Below are 15,686 nucleotides of genomic sequence, written 5' to 3' on the forward strand. Positions count from 1 at the left end.
ATGCTTTTTTCTTCCTTGCAGGCCCTACTATGTAACCTGCCATTGTAACCATGTCTGTCAGACCCTAGCGGGTCTGGTCCAAGACCGTGGATCGAGACCTTGGATCCATTCTCACTGATCCCTCAATTCTCTAAGTGGAGCTCTTGTCCCGGTGCTATTGTGTCAAGGAGCTAGCGAATACACTTTTGCCAGGTGATCAGGATTGGTTTGATTTCAATGCATATGACAAGGATTCTTTTGTATGCTTTCTTCCACGCAGACAATGCCTCGTGTTAATGCCCTTTGCAGGGGATAAACATTTTTTGGCAAATCAACAGACACCTATATCAAGGAAGTCGTGGGGGGGAAAGAGTACCCTTCTCCCCCCGAAAATGCAGGCAGAATTTCCAGCAGGTAAACCTGCTTCTGAGACTAAAAAGAGTCCCTTTTTGTTTCTCTCGGGCATCTGGGATCAGGTTCAAGCCTAGAACTCTGTTCCGCCATAAGATCTGGACCCCCAAACTCACCAAATCTACTGTCAAGACCTCCTCTCAATGAGGGGATGCCCTGACCTGTCAGAGTGGGGGCACACATGTTGGCCTTTGTGGCCAACTTCTCCCCAGATATCTCACCCAGTATTTTGGGTCCAGAATATCATATACAGGGCCTACAAACAATGAATTCTGTTCTCTGCTTCCACGCCGCTTCATGCTGTCAAATTTGTCAACATCTCTGCCAAGGCAGCAGAGCAGCTTGCTCTCAAGGAGTCATGTATGTTGTCCAATTGGAAGAAAGGTTCCAGGGTTTCTATTCAAACCTGTCCACACTACCCAAAGCAAATAGAGGCATTGGCGCCATACTACATCTAAAAATTCTCAACAGATTACTTGAGTTTCAGTCAGTGCTTCCATTTACCTAGGAGATTTTCTGGCCTTTGTGGACCTGAAAGGTGCTTACTTGCACATCCCCATCTTTCCGGCACATAAGCGCTACCTGTGTTTTGCTGTGGCTACTTAACATTACCAATTTTGTTACTCTTGGCCTGTCTACAGCACCTCTGGTCTTTACCAAGGTGCTAGCTACTGTTCTTGCTCCGCTTTGCTCTCGGGGTGTTCTTATCGTGCGATATCTGGATTATCTCCTGCTGAGGGAACAGTTGGCTCAAGCTCTGACAGCCAATGGACAGTGCAGGCCCTTCAGAAATTTGGTTTGATCCTAAATATCCATACTGAATGTGATTCATCTGGTTTCCCTTCGAACAACTTCATACTCTCTGCTCCCTTGTTGAGACTCTGCAGTCCAGAAGTAGCCCAACCATTCGCTTTTGCATTAGTGGTTCTGGTCCTAATGGTAGCCTCCTTAGAGGGAGTGCCATATGCTCAGTCTGGCTCCAGGCCTTTGCATGTCAATATTTTGGCAGTGTGGGACAAGCAGATTCACTCCCTGGATCACCACATGTGCATGTCCAGCAAGACCAAGCTTGCAAAGGAGTGGGAGGGGTTATATGGTGCTGCCTTGAAGCTTTACTTTGCACGTGTCACAATCCCCTGAAGGTGGGTTGCATAACCCATCCTGTGTCCTGTAATATACTCCCAAGAAAAGGATTGTCAGGTAACCTAAAAATCCTATTCTGGCCGTAGGGCAAGGGGCATATTGCATGTGCCTAGTGTACATGATATAGGAGCATATAACCTTTAAAATGAGAAAGTGTAGATCATAACCCATGTAAAGTGCATTACAATATGAAATACCTAAACTTAGCTGCTATTTTTTCCCCAAATAATATTTAATTAATTGTTTCCCAATGTTAAATGTAATGTTAATTGGAAATCTACTGTGATCCTGCTTTTTATATTTTAGTGATGTTGTTTTGTAGTCATTTATCATAAAAACTATGTAGTGTGTAGATTTTTGATTAGGTGTAAGTAAAAATACTAATTTATGTAAAAATTAATCTTAAAGGATAATGCTCCCAACAACTAGAATTGTTTAAATAAGCTTTTTCTGTTGTCCTGAGCATGCTGTGTGTATCCAGCAATCGGCAGTAGCAGGTGTCACTGCTTCTACAGAGGCAATAATGCTGTTAAATTAACTTGAATTAAACAAAGCTTTGTTCACCTTAGCATGAGTTTCTAAAGCTGGCCATACACCTTACAACCATCGCACAACTTCCGTTGTGCGATGGTTGTAAGGTAATTAAAATTTTGTACGATCTGCCCTTCTTGGACAGGCAGATCGTACTTGCGATCATCAGAAGCCCTCCCCGTCGAGGGGAGTGCTTCCGATGATTGCAGTTTTGAGCGGGCAGTGTGCGGTTGCGCCTACCTGCCCGTGCAGCATTCGTCTCCCAAGCACGCCACTGACCCGCCGAAATCGTGCGATTTTAGGCAGGCTTTCAAGTGTGCTCGGAAGACTAATGTCGTGCGACCTTACAGTAGGAGAGGTCGCACGCTGCCCATACACCTGCCGATTATCGTACGTAATCGGCAGTTGTATGGGCACCTTAAGGCTTGCATCTTTAAAAACTAAAGTTAATCAAAAAAAGGGGTATGACTTAAACACCAAACTTTCTGTATTGATTTATGTTTAGCATGTTGCACTCTACTATTACTGCATAAATAGAAATAACCCAGCATCACTTAACAGTTGAGAATTGTGGGAAATTGACTCAAACCTATCACTTTTTTCCCCAGTATAAGACTACAATGGTTTTTCTTTCAGTTTAATTCTTTTAAAGAATCTTTATACGTTTTTAATTTCCAATTTATATTCTAAAGCAGTTGTAACATCTGTGCAGTAAATCTATTGGTCATTTCATTGTAAAAACATTCCAATAAATACTAAAACATTGTGACACGCTAGCTGATGATGCTTTATTGTTTTATAAACAATATCACTGTTTTTTTGTTTTCATTGAAACTTTCAGTAAATGATAGTCTATTGTGCGTTCTTAAAGTGTTACTTGACAGCATGCTATATGTGACTGCAGACTATTTAACTAAATTAACTGAGTGATGTCCTTGTTCTTTGAATGTATAACAGTTTGTACACACACTGTGTACTAACACTGCTCCCCAAAATGCATGAAATGAGTTGAAACATACGCTTGCCATTGATATTGAACTGCAATTTCTGTGATATTGTTCCCTCTTTTCCTCCTCCTTTTGTTTTGTCCCTCAATTTCAAATAATCATATTTAGAACCTAGGCCTAATAGTGAAACAAGTTGATAAAATAAGCTGGGGGTGGAACTTTGATAGCTATTTTATAATGCCACCTACATTTCTTGAAATGTAGTGTATACTATTTCTGCAAAATTCAAAGATTTCCCAAACATAGGAGATATAATACCAGTCTTCTCAATGAACTCTGGTCGCAAGAATATAATGGACATCCATTATTCAATGGAAGCGACAAACCGCATCACTGGTGTAATTGGTAAATGTGCTAAAACTATTTAACAGACTAAATTTCTAGCATTTCTATGCTTTATATTGCCTACATCTGAGGGAATTATCCTCAGATGTGATCTATGATACTTGTCCTAATGGTACTTGGTGAATGCATCTTACTTTGTATTGGCTTTTGAGTGGTCTGCTGGCCTTATTCTTCTTCTGGGGAAATAGAAATTGAGTAATGAGGCTTATTTAATAAGTTAATGGAAAAGGTGCAATTACTCGCCCCAACCAGTCTGTACCTGATACAACTTCAGTATTGTAATTCCTACTTAACTTCTAAATCTAAAGTGTTAATAATGATCCTTTTCCTATTTTAGGATCCATGCTAGTAGTCACCTATTCTTCATTTGAGTTAGGTGTGAACTTAATTTTAAAGGGAAACTATCGTAGGTTAGTTTAATTTGTTTCAAGATTTTACATTTATACACTTATTTTTTAATGTATTTTTTTCAAATGTTTGTATAAAACCTTTTTTTTCTCTCTCTAAATAAACATTTAGCACAGGGTATAAATATGATATTGATGGTACAGAGCATTTTGGTTTTTCTAAAGAGATATCAAAGTAGCAGCTGTTTGTACAAAACCCACCCAAAAAGTGACTGGTCAGTTAGTATGCCTTGAGTTTTGGCTTTTGTGAAGGCAGATGGTCTCTTTTGCTATGCATATGCTTTTATTCTAAATCCAACTGACTTTGCAATCGATAGATTTGGTTGCTTTGCGCTACAGTACATATTCTGTTAATACGTTAAATAAGCCTCTGTCTTACTATAAAATATTTTCTAATTTGCACACATTTGTTGAGCAAATACATTAGAAATAGAATATCCCTCTTATAAATATTAACCTTGATGTGCAAAAGAGCACCCAGGTAGCATTGTTTAAAGTAAATACACATTTGCTTGTGCCTATGGCCCTCCTTTTCCCTTCTCTTACTTTTTTTTTTGTTTTAAATCGTTTCCTTTTCTTTCTGTTCCTGGAATGCCATATGTGGTGAAGATTAATATTACTAACCCATTTTAGAACTGGCCATTTCATTATATTCATTTTTGGCTTCTTGTGTTCTGTTTGTTTCTGTTGATGGAGAGGCCATATGTCATGACATGTAGTTTAAAATGAAGTGGTCTTTACCAGTAAAACAATCTATAATGCTTGTAGGTTACTTTGCCACAACGAGCCTGACATACACCAAAGAAAGTTATAAACTTTTCATATGAACAAAAAGTATGTCGACGTTAACTGGATGCCCCTGTGCAAATTATTCTATAAGCACAGATCCGGGCAAATGTAAACGGCTACACAGGAGAAAACTGCATTACTGAAAAACCTTTTAAAGACTGATGAAAAGCATATTGCTTTGTGATCAGATGATGCACATTAGAGGTACATTCTACTACAAACTAGCCAACAGACTAGCTTGGATACTAGAAATAGCTGTGCAAGGAGCATGCAAGGTATCAAAATATAATGGGGGGAATTTATCAAAACTGGAGCAGAAGAATCTGGAGCAGTTGCCTATGGCAACCAATCGGCTTCTCTCCAGTTTGTTCAGTTTAAGGTTTGAAAATGAAAGGTGGATGCTGATTGGTTGCCATGGGCAACTGCTCCAGATTCTGTCTGCTCCGGTGTTAATAAATTCCCCTCAATGTATTCACAGTGATATAAAAAAAGGACCCCCACAAGCAACCTTCCACACAAACCCAGAATATTGGGTAAATGCAACAAAACAAAAAGTAGATTTAAGCTGAGCTTCAGGTAAGCTGCTAAATGCAGTATGTGGATAAAATCATATAAGCTGTCTTGCTTATAAAGAGTCCTGCTGTGCAGGGTATTATAGCAGGCAAAAAATAATGATAACCTCTTGTACTAGCCTTTTGTGGAAAAAGCATCTGGTCTAAATGGTAGTATTTTATATCCAAATGGCATCCACCGATTTAAGTTAAGACATGATTGAAGAGATTCACATTGACTCTATACCAATTAGTGACAAAGTAATTTTTGCCCAAATATGTGGCAGAAATGGCTAAACTCAAACTGTAGTTAATGACATATAGAATTACATTTTTTTTTTGTAAGAAATTGGATTTGAAAAGAGATCACCACAAAAATAACTTGCACAGTCTATTTTTCTTTGGAGGAAGCATAGGGGCTCGCAATTTAGCAAGTAACAAAACCTTTGGCACATGGCTGCTGAAGACTAGAGTTCCCAACTACTTAAGCTCGCTGGTGAGCCCAGTATAGATCACCTATCTTGTCACATTAAACCTATATTGCATTAGCCTGATTATTTGGCATGTTACTGTAAGTCTGGTTACTGCTTGTTGTTCTTTGTAATAATCTTTATATTATGATTTTTCAAAACATTCTTGAACTTGAAGCTATAAATTTGCGGTTCACGAACATTCATTCATAGCTCACATTAAGTAATTATCTACACAAAGGTCAATAAATTATCACTATCCAAAAGATCTTTTAAACCCATATATTATCCACAAAATGTATCAGCATTAAAGCTGTTTGCATCTAATGAACAGTAACCATGGAGATTGTATAGGTTTGATAATGCTGACAGTAAATCTTTTCACTGTGAAGTTTAGGAAACCAATATTGTCAACAGTGCTCATGTAATTGAGCAATATCATTTTTATATTTTTTGTTTTCTTGGATAACTGGTGCACATTCAAATTGCTTTACCAAATGCACTGGTACCCAGCATTACAGATTGTTTAATCAGCATTTATTTGCTGTTGGAATCCCTTGCATTTTAGGCTGCATGTTGTTGAAACTCTGGTCAGCTTCCACAGTTCTGCTAGGGCGGGGCATTTGTACACACAGACATTAGACATCCTTTGTTTTGCCCCTTCCTTTTCTTCTTCAGCAGTCATTCAATGACAAGCGTAAAAAGAACCTCTTTTCCCGAAAATTCCCATTTTACAAGAACAAGGACCAGAGTGAAATGGAAACCAGTGATGTTGAGCGTAAGTATGTGGAATAAAATGGCAAGCTCTAGAGAGGTCTGCTAGTTTGCAGTAGGGTGTTACAAATAAGGCATTTTCAAAAACAGTAACTGGTTTTAAATGTATATATTTAGCAGTGTATAGGACTTGCAGAAAATATGGCCCTAGATTGCAGTGGCTACATATCAGTGGAAGAAAGTAACTGCTAGTTCCTTTGATAAAGCCGGAATTATGTCATCAAGTAATAATGCTTTTCATATTTCACATTCTGTAGCCAATGGCTTAATTCCTTTTTGAGTAGGCCCTCAAAATATTTTTGCATACCTCTGAGTTTTGGACCTTTTCCTGTGCTTGGAAATGCCTTTTCCCGTGGCGCCGTTTCTGGATATTTTACTGACAAGTGTTTTCTCTGTGATTATTTCTTTGTTTTTGCTTGCTCTCTGGGACTACAGGAGATCCCTGACGACATGGGATCAAAAGGCCTGAGTAAGTGACAGAAAAAACACCACCTGAATTACCAGTTTATTGTATTGATTTTTTATCTCTGAAGATGGGGTTTCTTGCATCTCTGTTCAAAGCAATTGTCAGTGAACTGAAAATCAATGTAAATGAATGTGCATTGTGTTAAAAAAGAAAAACAAAACACTGCAGCTATGTTAAAAAGTAAAATATCTCTCTCTGCCTTTATGAACAGCCTAAACCACTCTATAGTTTGTGCAGCATCCAGTTTGTGTCTCATACTGGTAAACAAAAATCATTCAGAGGCAGTAATCATTTGCTGGCTTGTCTGCCCCTAGCTATAAATTGCCAGTTGACAGTGCATTTGTGCATAGTAAATCTACTGTGTTGCTTCTTTGTATAAATGTGTATGGCTAATCAACTGTTAAGGTATCCTGTCATGGTAGAAATATAGAAGCTGCCATTGCTGTCTTGTGCTCGCAACAGCAAGCTCCAGCTTTTCTGGTTGCTGCAATACTCATTGCGGTCAGTGAATGATAAGGTAGTAAAGTAAGAATAAGGATCACATTGGTTTGCGTATTTAAAGAAAAAAAAGATTACAACAGTAGTTTCCATTTTTCTATACATGTAGCAGGTGAAGATCACCAGCACTCCGGTAGTAGCATTAATGTTTGTGCTTATTTATTAAAGTGAAACGTCACAAACATCATATAGACAATGTTTCAGGACCAGGCAAGGACCCTTCATCAGGGCAACATAGTGACTACCAATGCTACTGCTGGAGTGCTGGTGATCTTCATCCTCTAAAAGTTTGATGCACACAGAGCCATCCGTGATTATCACTGTGAGCACCACAGTTGTTCAGGTCCAATGGCTGTAAGGAGTGCAGGGGACACATCTATATACTACATTTTTCTATACAGACATGTTATCTTTAAATTGAAGCAATCATCAAAACTTATCAGTGGAATATCCGGGCATCACATGTGCAAAGCTATGTTATTTTCGCAATCTTCATTTTCTTCATGACGCTCCACTTTCATATCTACCACTCCATGAAAACGTGTGATATTCCTATTGATTTGAGCAGGATAAATTCACTGAAAGATGTAGTATCAGCACTGAGAGACCAAAATATATTTTGGGTTTTGTGTGGAGTGCCTTCAGGGACTTCAATCCACATTTACCAAAGTCATGTAAGTTACCTTATATTGTCACACTAGAGCCTCCGTTCTAATATAGCAACTTACAATTGTTGCTCTAATATTTATCACAAGGCTTTCACAAGTTTCTTTTGAATATGTAAATACAATATGTATATGAATTCAAAAGCTATTAGGTGTTCTAGAAAAATTAGAATAACACCTGCATATGTTTGATTGTGTCCTTGTTATCTCCTGGTTTCACTTACTTTCAGTAGTATTTGTACGTAACACCAATGTTAATAGCTCAATAAAAAGCACATAAAGAGTGACTTACTATTCTGTTATACATTTAAAACTGTAATATGTGTCTTTCCAGGACAGCACATGAGAGCGAGCACAGGAAACACCTCACCAAATCTTAAAAGGAAGTCCTTCTGCTGATCTGGTCATTTAGTTGTGTTTCTTCCTTTTGGACAGAAAGATTCTACTGGAACTCTGGATGGGGGAGGCAGGCTCCCTTTTGAGCTGTTGCCTTCCACCTTTCTTTTCCCTGGGCTCCTTACCTCCATGTGGGAGGCTGGAGTTTAGCCTTTTACCTAACAGCTTTGAATTCTATGGTTTTACATATCGGGACATAAAAAAAAATCATCTGGTCCTTAGCAGGTCTTAGAATTGGGTAAATACAACCTCAGATGAACAACAACACGTGACATATTACACAGTGTCATTATTTTACAAACATAAAGCCAAAATGGAGAAGCCATGTGTGAAAAACTAAGTACACCTTATGAAACCACCTTTTAGCAGCAATAACTTCACATCGTTTTCTGTGTGACTTTTTCAGTCTCTCACATTGTTGTGGAGGAGTTTTGGCCCACTCTTCTTTACAACATTGGTTTAGTTAATGGATGTTTAAGTGCATTTGTTTATGCACAGCTTTCTTAACCCCTTCATGACTGAGCTAGTTTTCAGGTTCTGTTCATAAATGACTGACACATTTTTTACATTTTTGCTGTGTGATTCTTCCACAGCAGTAATATACTTTCTTACTAAATGTACCCACACATATTATATATAGTTTTTTAGAGGACAGATAGGGCTATATAATTATATCACATATGTGTACCTAACCCCTCACTTTGAATAAAATAAAAAAAATGAGGGAAAAAAAACGAAGAAAACACTTTTTTCACAAGTTTTGATTATTATTATTTTTTAGAATTTAACCACAGCTTTTTTCAATCGAGTTGAGGTCTGGACTTTGGGTGTTGCTGGTGTGCTTGGGCCCGTTGTTTCTGTTGCATTTTGGCCAAGCTTTAGCTGTCAGACAGATGGCTCCACATTTGACTCTAGAATACTTTGGTTTACATAAGAGTTCATGGTCGACTCAATGACTGCAAGATGCCCTGGTCCTGTGGCTGCAAAACAAGCCCAAACCATAACCCCTCCACCACTGTGCTCGATAGTTGGTATAAGATGTTTGGGCTGATATGCTGTGTTTGGGTTTCGTCTTGTCTATCCAAAGAATATTGTTGCAGAAGTTTTGTGGTTTGTTCAGATGCAACTTTGCAATCCTAAGCTGTGCTGCCATGTCCTTTTTAGAGAGAAGAAGCTTTCTCCTGGTAACCCTTCCGCACAAACTATTCTTGTTCAGCCTTTTTCTAATTCTACTGTCAGGAACTTTAACATTTAACATGCTAACTGAGGCCTGTACAGTATGAGATTTACCTCTTGGGTTTTTTGCAATTTCTCTGAGCATTGCACAGTCTGACCTTGGGGTGAATTTGCTGGGACGTCCACTCTTGAAGATTACCAACTGTCTTGAATGTTTTCCACTTGTGAATAACTTTCCACACCTGTAGAATAATGGACTTTTTATACTATAATTATTATACAAAAAATTCTAAAAATAATAATAATCAAAACTTGCTGCTGTGAAAGAATCACACAGCAAAAATGTAAAAAGTGTGTCAGTCATTTATGAACAGAAACTGAAAACTAGCTGTCATGAAGGGGTTAATGAAGGGCATTTGCTTAGCAGTACCTTGCTGCTACTTGGCATCCTAATTCCCATGTAAGCAGTAAGGGTGTACTTGGTTTTCCATACATAACCTCTCCATTTGGCTTGGTTTGTAAAATAAATAATGACAGTGTAATATGTCGTGTTGTTCATCTAAGGTTGTATTTAAGATGTTTAAGGACCAGATGATTTGTATTATGTCCTGCTACTTAAAACCATAGAATTCAAATAGGGTGTACTTTCTTTTTCACATGACTATGTCCCCTGGTCCACCTTCCTGATGAGTGAGGGTGTGTTCCGGTGTCCCCCCTCCTCCGCTCTATGATTCCAGGGACCCAGGACCTCCTATCCACACACCATTCTGCTTCGGAATGTCATGTTTATTTGTATTCCTTTAGCATAACATATAAATGCAACATTTCAGAGCCTCATAGGGCCCCTTCATCAGGCAAAGTGTTCGCCTACAGCCATTCCCTCCAGGACATTTATGTTTTGATGTAGGTCTTCATTAATGTGTTAACACTTTATCCTTACACAGGGCCTGGGTTATGCTTTACGCTACAATGCTTATTTTTTGTGCACTATTGCAGATAGTTTTTGTTGCAACAGTGAACTCGGGTTATTGTACTTTTGCACTTTTGATACTATCTTTAATCAGTATTAAAACTTCTTACGTGACTTCTGTTATTAATGATGGGAAAGTCTATGTTGTTGCAGAGGTTTAGGGTTTGTCTTGCGCTTGCAAGGTGTCATTGGCAACCAGTTGTTATAGCGCCAAGCCCTTTGCAGGTCATGCATTGTTCTTGTGCATTTTTGGAGCTGCACCATAATGGTAAACCTCTTGCGTAGCTTCTGTACATTTCTATAGAGAAGGTGTCTCAAAGTACTGGCCCGTGAACTGCTACAATGTGGGCCACAACCAGCTGACAAGTCAGGTATGCAGTCACAGACTGTGTACCTGACTTGGAAGAGCAGCTACATGGTCTGCATCTCTGCTGCTTGCTGACCGCATATCTGCTCCTGGCGGTGCTGGCACTCTGGGCGTCAGATCACAGCGTGTAACTTTGACTGACAGCCTTAATTGAGCGCCGGGAAGGATTAGTAAGGTCTGCACCAGCCACAGGTGCAGACTGTTGAGAGTGAGTGTCTGTGTAAGTGTATTTGTGTGTGGGGGGACTTATTTATATGAAAACACTTAACCCTTTAAATATCTACTGTTGAGCTCATGCACTCTTTGGTGTTCACCTGGTACCACAGGTTAATCTTGCATGACTTCCCACCTTATTGATCTGGCAGTCCATGTTGTAACAGTGTAATTGCCCTTCACATTGAGCCACACAAGCTATTCGGGCTTGTGTCTATCCATGGTTGTCCAAAACCTCACAAAGCTGGGTCTTTTTTGTTGGTATATTGTTTTCCACTGTTATGTCAGTCCTGTATAACTTCATACAAAGTTAATCAGAGACCATGTGATTTTCTTATTTTGCACTGACTTTCCCTGTAGTTAGTCCCATGCTTTGTGTTTTTTTTTTTTTTTTCATATTTCTCTAAAAGGTTTTTTTGCCTGGTCTGCCATGTCTGTAATTTCCAGGGTCAGCCTGGTGGAAGAAAAATGTCTGAGCTTTTTGTCCCTCCCAAAGTCTACCTAGCTCTTGCTAACCCTCTTATGTGCTGTCCCAGAAAGACGATTTGGTAAAATCAGAGTTAGACATACCGGAAACTCTATTTCCAGGAGTCTTTCCAGGACAGCAAGATTCCCGCCCTAGAGTTGTGTACTTTGTTTTCTGTTGTATTTGTTTGTTTTACTTCAGATGTGGTCCTTCGGTTCTCTAATAATGACCAGTTCAGCAGAAGGAATTCCGTATAAGATTTATTGCTTGCTCGCACTAATTGCGGTGTGTTCCAGAGCGGAGCTGCTGGAACACACAGCAATCACACACTAAACTTCCCCCTTTTGTTCTGGGGCGGGAGGGGGCTTGACGGTGTATTGAAGTCAATGGCACTACAGCCACACCCCTCCGCCTGCAGTGGAATCGGAAACGTGGTAAAACATTGCCTGCATTCTGTTCCATTGCAAAAACTAGAGCATGCAACATTTTTTTGCATTCACAGTGGGACGGAATGCAGGCAATGTTTTGCGGCCGCTCTGGAATGCACCGCCATTGTTGTGAACAAACCCTACATCAAGGGAGTTTATCAAAACTGGAGTAGACAAAATCTGGAGCAGCTGCGCACAGCAACCAATCAGGTTCTCTCTTTCATTTTCAAATCTTAACTGAACAAACTGAAAAGAAAAGCTGATTGGTTGCCATGCACAGCTGCTTCAGATTTTGTCTGCTCCAGTTTTGAGCAGAGAAAAGCAGAACCATCAGATGTGGAAATAGTTCTGTTGATATAGCAGCCCTGAATTAATGGAGTCATTATTACTAATGCGTCAATTTCTGCTTAGTTTAGTTGTTCAGTTCTATTTTTACACAGTCATGCTATATAAAAAGAAATTAAATCTGGATTTTAATTAGGCCTCACTATTCTATCAGCAACTTATTCACCACCTCTGTTACTAAATGAAATGGTTCCCCTTGCAGACAGCAAGCTTAAATAAACTACAGAAAAATTTTAATTCCATATTGGTGCTGCTCTAGGAGTTTTAATAGTAAAAGGCAGAACAGTTACTATAACATCTAGTTTTCAGGTATCTGTAGTACCTGCATCTTTGAACTGGTTGCTCCAGTAATGATGTTGTACTCTCATTTACTATTTCACAAAGGGACAAAAGTAGTCATACTTTTTAGTAGATGAAAGATGTTTTTTTTCACAGTGAACCTATGAATCATTATCTGGCCTTCTTTATGGGTTGTTAACTGTACTGTACTAAACTAAACTAAAAAATAAAAAAGTTCTGTTTTTACTAGTTAACTCCTATCTACAAGGTAAAATTATTAACCATTACTGCTTCACTTAAAGAAGAACTGCAGGCATAACTTCTTAACCCTTTCAGTGGGGCTACCACCACACTACAAGGGTTAAGTGCTGGGTTTTGTCTAGGTGCTAAAATAGTTCTACTCACCTGATCCTCTGAGCCAACTGGCTCTATGACCAGTCCTTCCAGCCCGTCCCCCTCTCTGCTGCAGTGGCCTAAGGTCCTATGAGTCATCATGTCCAATGCACTGTGTATAGGACATGAGGAGGCCAAAGGACATACATTGCTGGAGTGGAGGAGGAAACGGGCTGGAGGCAGCGCTGTAACAGCCTGCTGGCTGTGAGATTTGGGAGAATATAACTTTATTTTTGCACCTAGACCAGTGGTTCTCCACCTTTCTAGGGCTGGGACCCCTTGGTAACATTTGCCAAGTTGTGGTGACCCCCCAACGGTAAAATTTAGGGATGATGCGGCTGCTGCAGCGACATCTGGCGGCGTGGCGGGAGAACTGACACTGCTGTGCTAGGAGAGGGCTGAGGAGGACTCTCGCCTAGCACAGCAGAAATCAGGCACCCACAGGTTGAGAACCATTGCTTAAAGGAGACAACAAATCTCAGCAATAGTCAATTATACTATAATGTTGTATTGCTGGGATTTGTAGTCCTCTGTAGCTAGTGTTGTTCTGCGTTGCGCTGTAGAATGTATTATTGCTGGGATTTGTAGTCTTCTGTAGCTGCTGGTATTCTGCAGTGTGCTGTATAATGTGCTGCGCAAACTGTTGGCACTATATAAATACTATGTAATAATAATGATTATACAGCGCAACGCAGAATAACACCAGCTATAGAGGAATACATCAAATCGCAGCAATAGTACATCATAATATAATGTACTATTGATGGGATTTGTAGTCCTCTGTAGCTGGTGTTATTCTGCTGATTTGCAGCAGCAGAGGGCGGGTGCAATAGCTAGTTTGCTATTGGCTATTGCAAAGGGAAATAGCCAATAGGAATCTAGCTATGCATTCCTATGGTGTGTTTTTTTTTTTACTTTTTCTGACTGACGGCGGCCCCGATGTCAGAAAAAAAAAACAGAACAGAGAAAGGTTTACTCTGCTCGATCGAGCACAGTAAACCTTTCCGGGAGAAAGTGTTTCTCTCCCGGGCGGCCTGGAGCCGCTAGGCTACCCCTGGCAAATCGTCATTTGACCCCCCCACTGCATGAGTTTTGCCCAGGGTTCTACTTTAATGGTTATGATTCATGATACAAAAAGGAATACATGGTGCTGTGCAATCATTTTTATTATTGCATCATATGGCCTTTGTATTACTGAGTTCATAATTTTTCAGCTACTGTATTTGTTACTCTTGTCCATTTCCTCACCATTAAAAAATGTAACAGTTTTTAATTTGTATTTGTTTAATATTTTAAGTTTTCCTTTTGTCCCCATCTAATGTTTGTATCCTTAATTTTTCCCCATTATGTTGCATTTCAGAACATGTAACCTCTAATGCCAGCGATAGCGAAAGTAGTTACCGTAAGTGTCTTACGCTTCTTGCTTTCTTACCAAGGCCTAATTCTGTCTTGTCACACTGTTCTTTCCCTCATTTTCCAAATCCCATCAGATCATAACAGAAGCACTGGAATGAACGTGGTAGTTTTGTTTGTATTTCAGTAGTTGTAGTAGTTAATTTCTTGAATGTTTAATATTTCTTTGTAGTAAAACAATTCTAAATCTCAAAATACTATATGTAACTAACGCTTGCTAAATCTCCTACTTGTAATTGTGAAATGAAAATCAGAATAACTGTAGATATTGCAATCATCTTTATTTTCAATTTCTTTTGTTTTTATTGCAAACTTAAAAGTAATCTTGATTACGGATGAGTACGGATGTTCACAAGGTCTATTGTACTAATATTTTTCTTTTTGTAATATACTTTGAAACCTCAAAATGCTGTTTTTGGTAAACTTACACTAACATAAATTATTTATGGTATGCTTTGGAAGTTTCATTTCAGCAGGTTATTTTTGGAACCGTTTTTTTCCAATTTGGCTTAAATTTAACAGCTTATGATGAGGTTTGGAAAGTATAAATTTTCCTGAATGTTTGCATGATTAATTTGACTTGCATCATATGAAACTGCATGTTTTTTGTGCTGTATTTTTTTCTGTGGGTGGGAAATAGCAGTATGATGGTCTCGAAGAATCTATGAACAATGTTTTGGAATGATCTGATAGAGAAGATGCAATTGATCAGAAAAGGCAAAATTATGTAGCCACATTTCTTTTAAAATAATTGCTGCATGAAGATGTTCATACTAATGACTACTTAATGCAGTGACGTAGAAGGCCAAGAGTTGCCTAATCCAGGAGAAGACAGTAATGGTAGAGAAAAATCCATCCAGTTTAGTTAATGGAACAGGAAGGAAGCTAATGAAATGTGTATAGAAATTATAAAGCAAATAGAAGCTTTACGTTAATTTTTAACAGCCGTATTAGATACATTTAAATAGTAAAATGGTAAACCTGTTTTAAATTACTTAAATGGTGCACATTTAGTGCTTTTTTTTTTTTTTATTTCTCAATTTAACCTTTTTTAACATTTTCAAGTGATGATCTGTTTTTTCGAGTGTGCTCTTTGTTAAAAATATATTGTTTATTCATTGAAAACATTTTTACTCGTTTCCTTTCAGAACAGTCTATTTTGACCACTGTCCAAGAGAGGGCTTACCTCACTTTGGAGAGATTT

The 15,686-nt window shown here is 38.8% G+C and overlaps 1 protein-coding gene across 19 annotated transcripts in view; it reads left to right on the forward strand.

Moving 5' to 3' along the window:
• DLG1 (discs large MAGUK scaffold protein 1) overlaps positions 1-15,686 on the forward strand; it is a 155,422-nt gene that overhangs the window by 126,394 nt on the left and 13,342 nt on the right. For 4 of the 19 annotated variants that reach the window (XM_018567363.1, XM_018567400.1, XM_018567470.1 and 1 more), the window contains 3 exons: positions 6,312-6,411; positions 14,430-14,471; positions 14,803-14,838. In XM_018567363.1, coding sequence (XP_018422865.1) covers positions 6,312-6,411; positions 14,430-14,471; positions 14,803-14,838 — 178 coding nt within the window. Of the gene's footprint in view, positions 1-6,311; positions 6,412-6,842; positions 6,877-14,429; positions 14,472-14,802; positions 14,839-15,686 lie in introns of all 19 variants that reach the window. The other 15 variants (XM_018567431.1, XM_018567463.1, XM_018567408.1 and 12 more) reach the window with 9 other exon arrangements.

Source organism: Nanorana parkeri, unplaced genomic scaffold, assembly GCF_000935625.1.
Source record: "Nanorana parkeri isolate BGI_ZX_2015 unplaced genomic scaffold, ASM93562v1 scaffold29, whole genome shotgun sequence".
Taxonomy (NCBI): Eukaryota; Metazoa; Chordata; class Amphibia; order Anura; family Dicroglossidae; genus Nanorana; species Nanorana parkeri.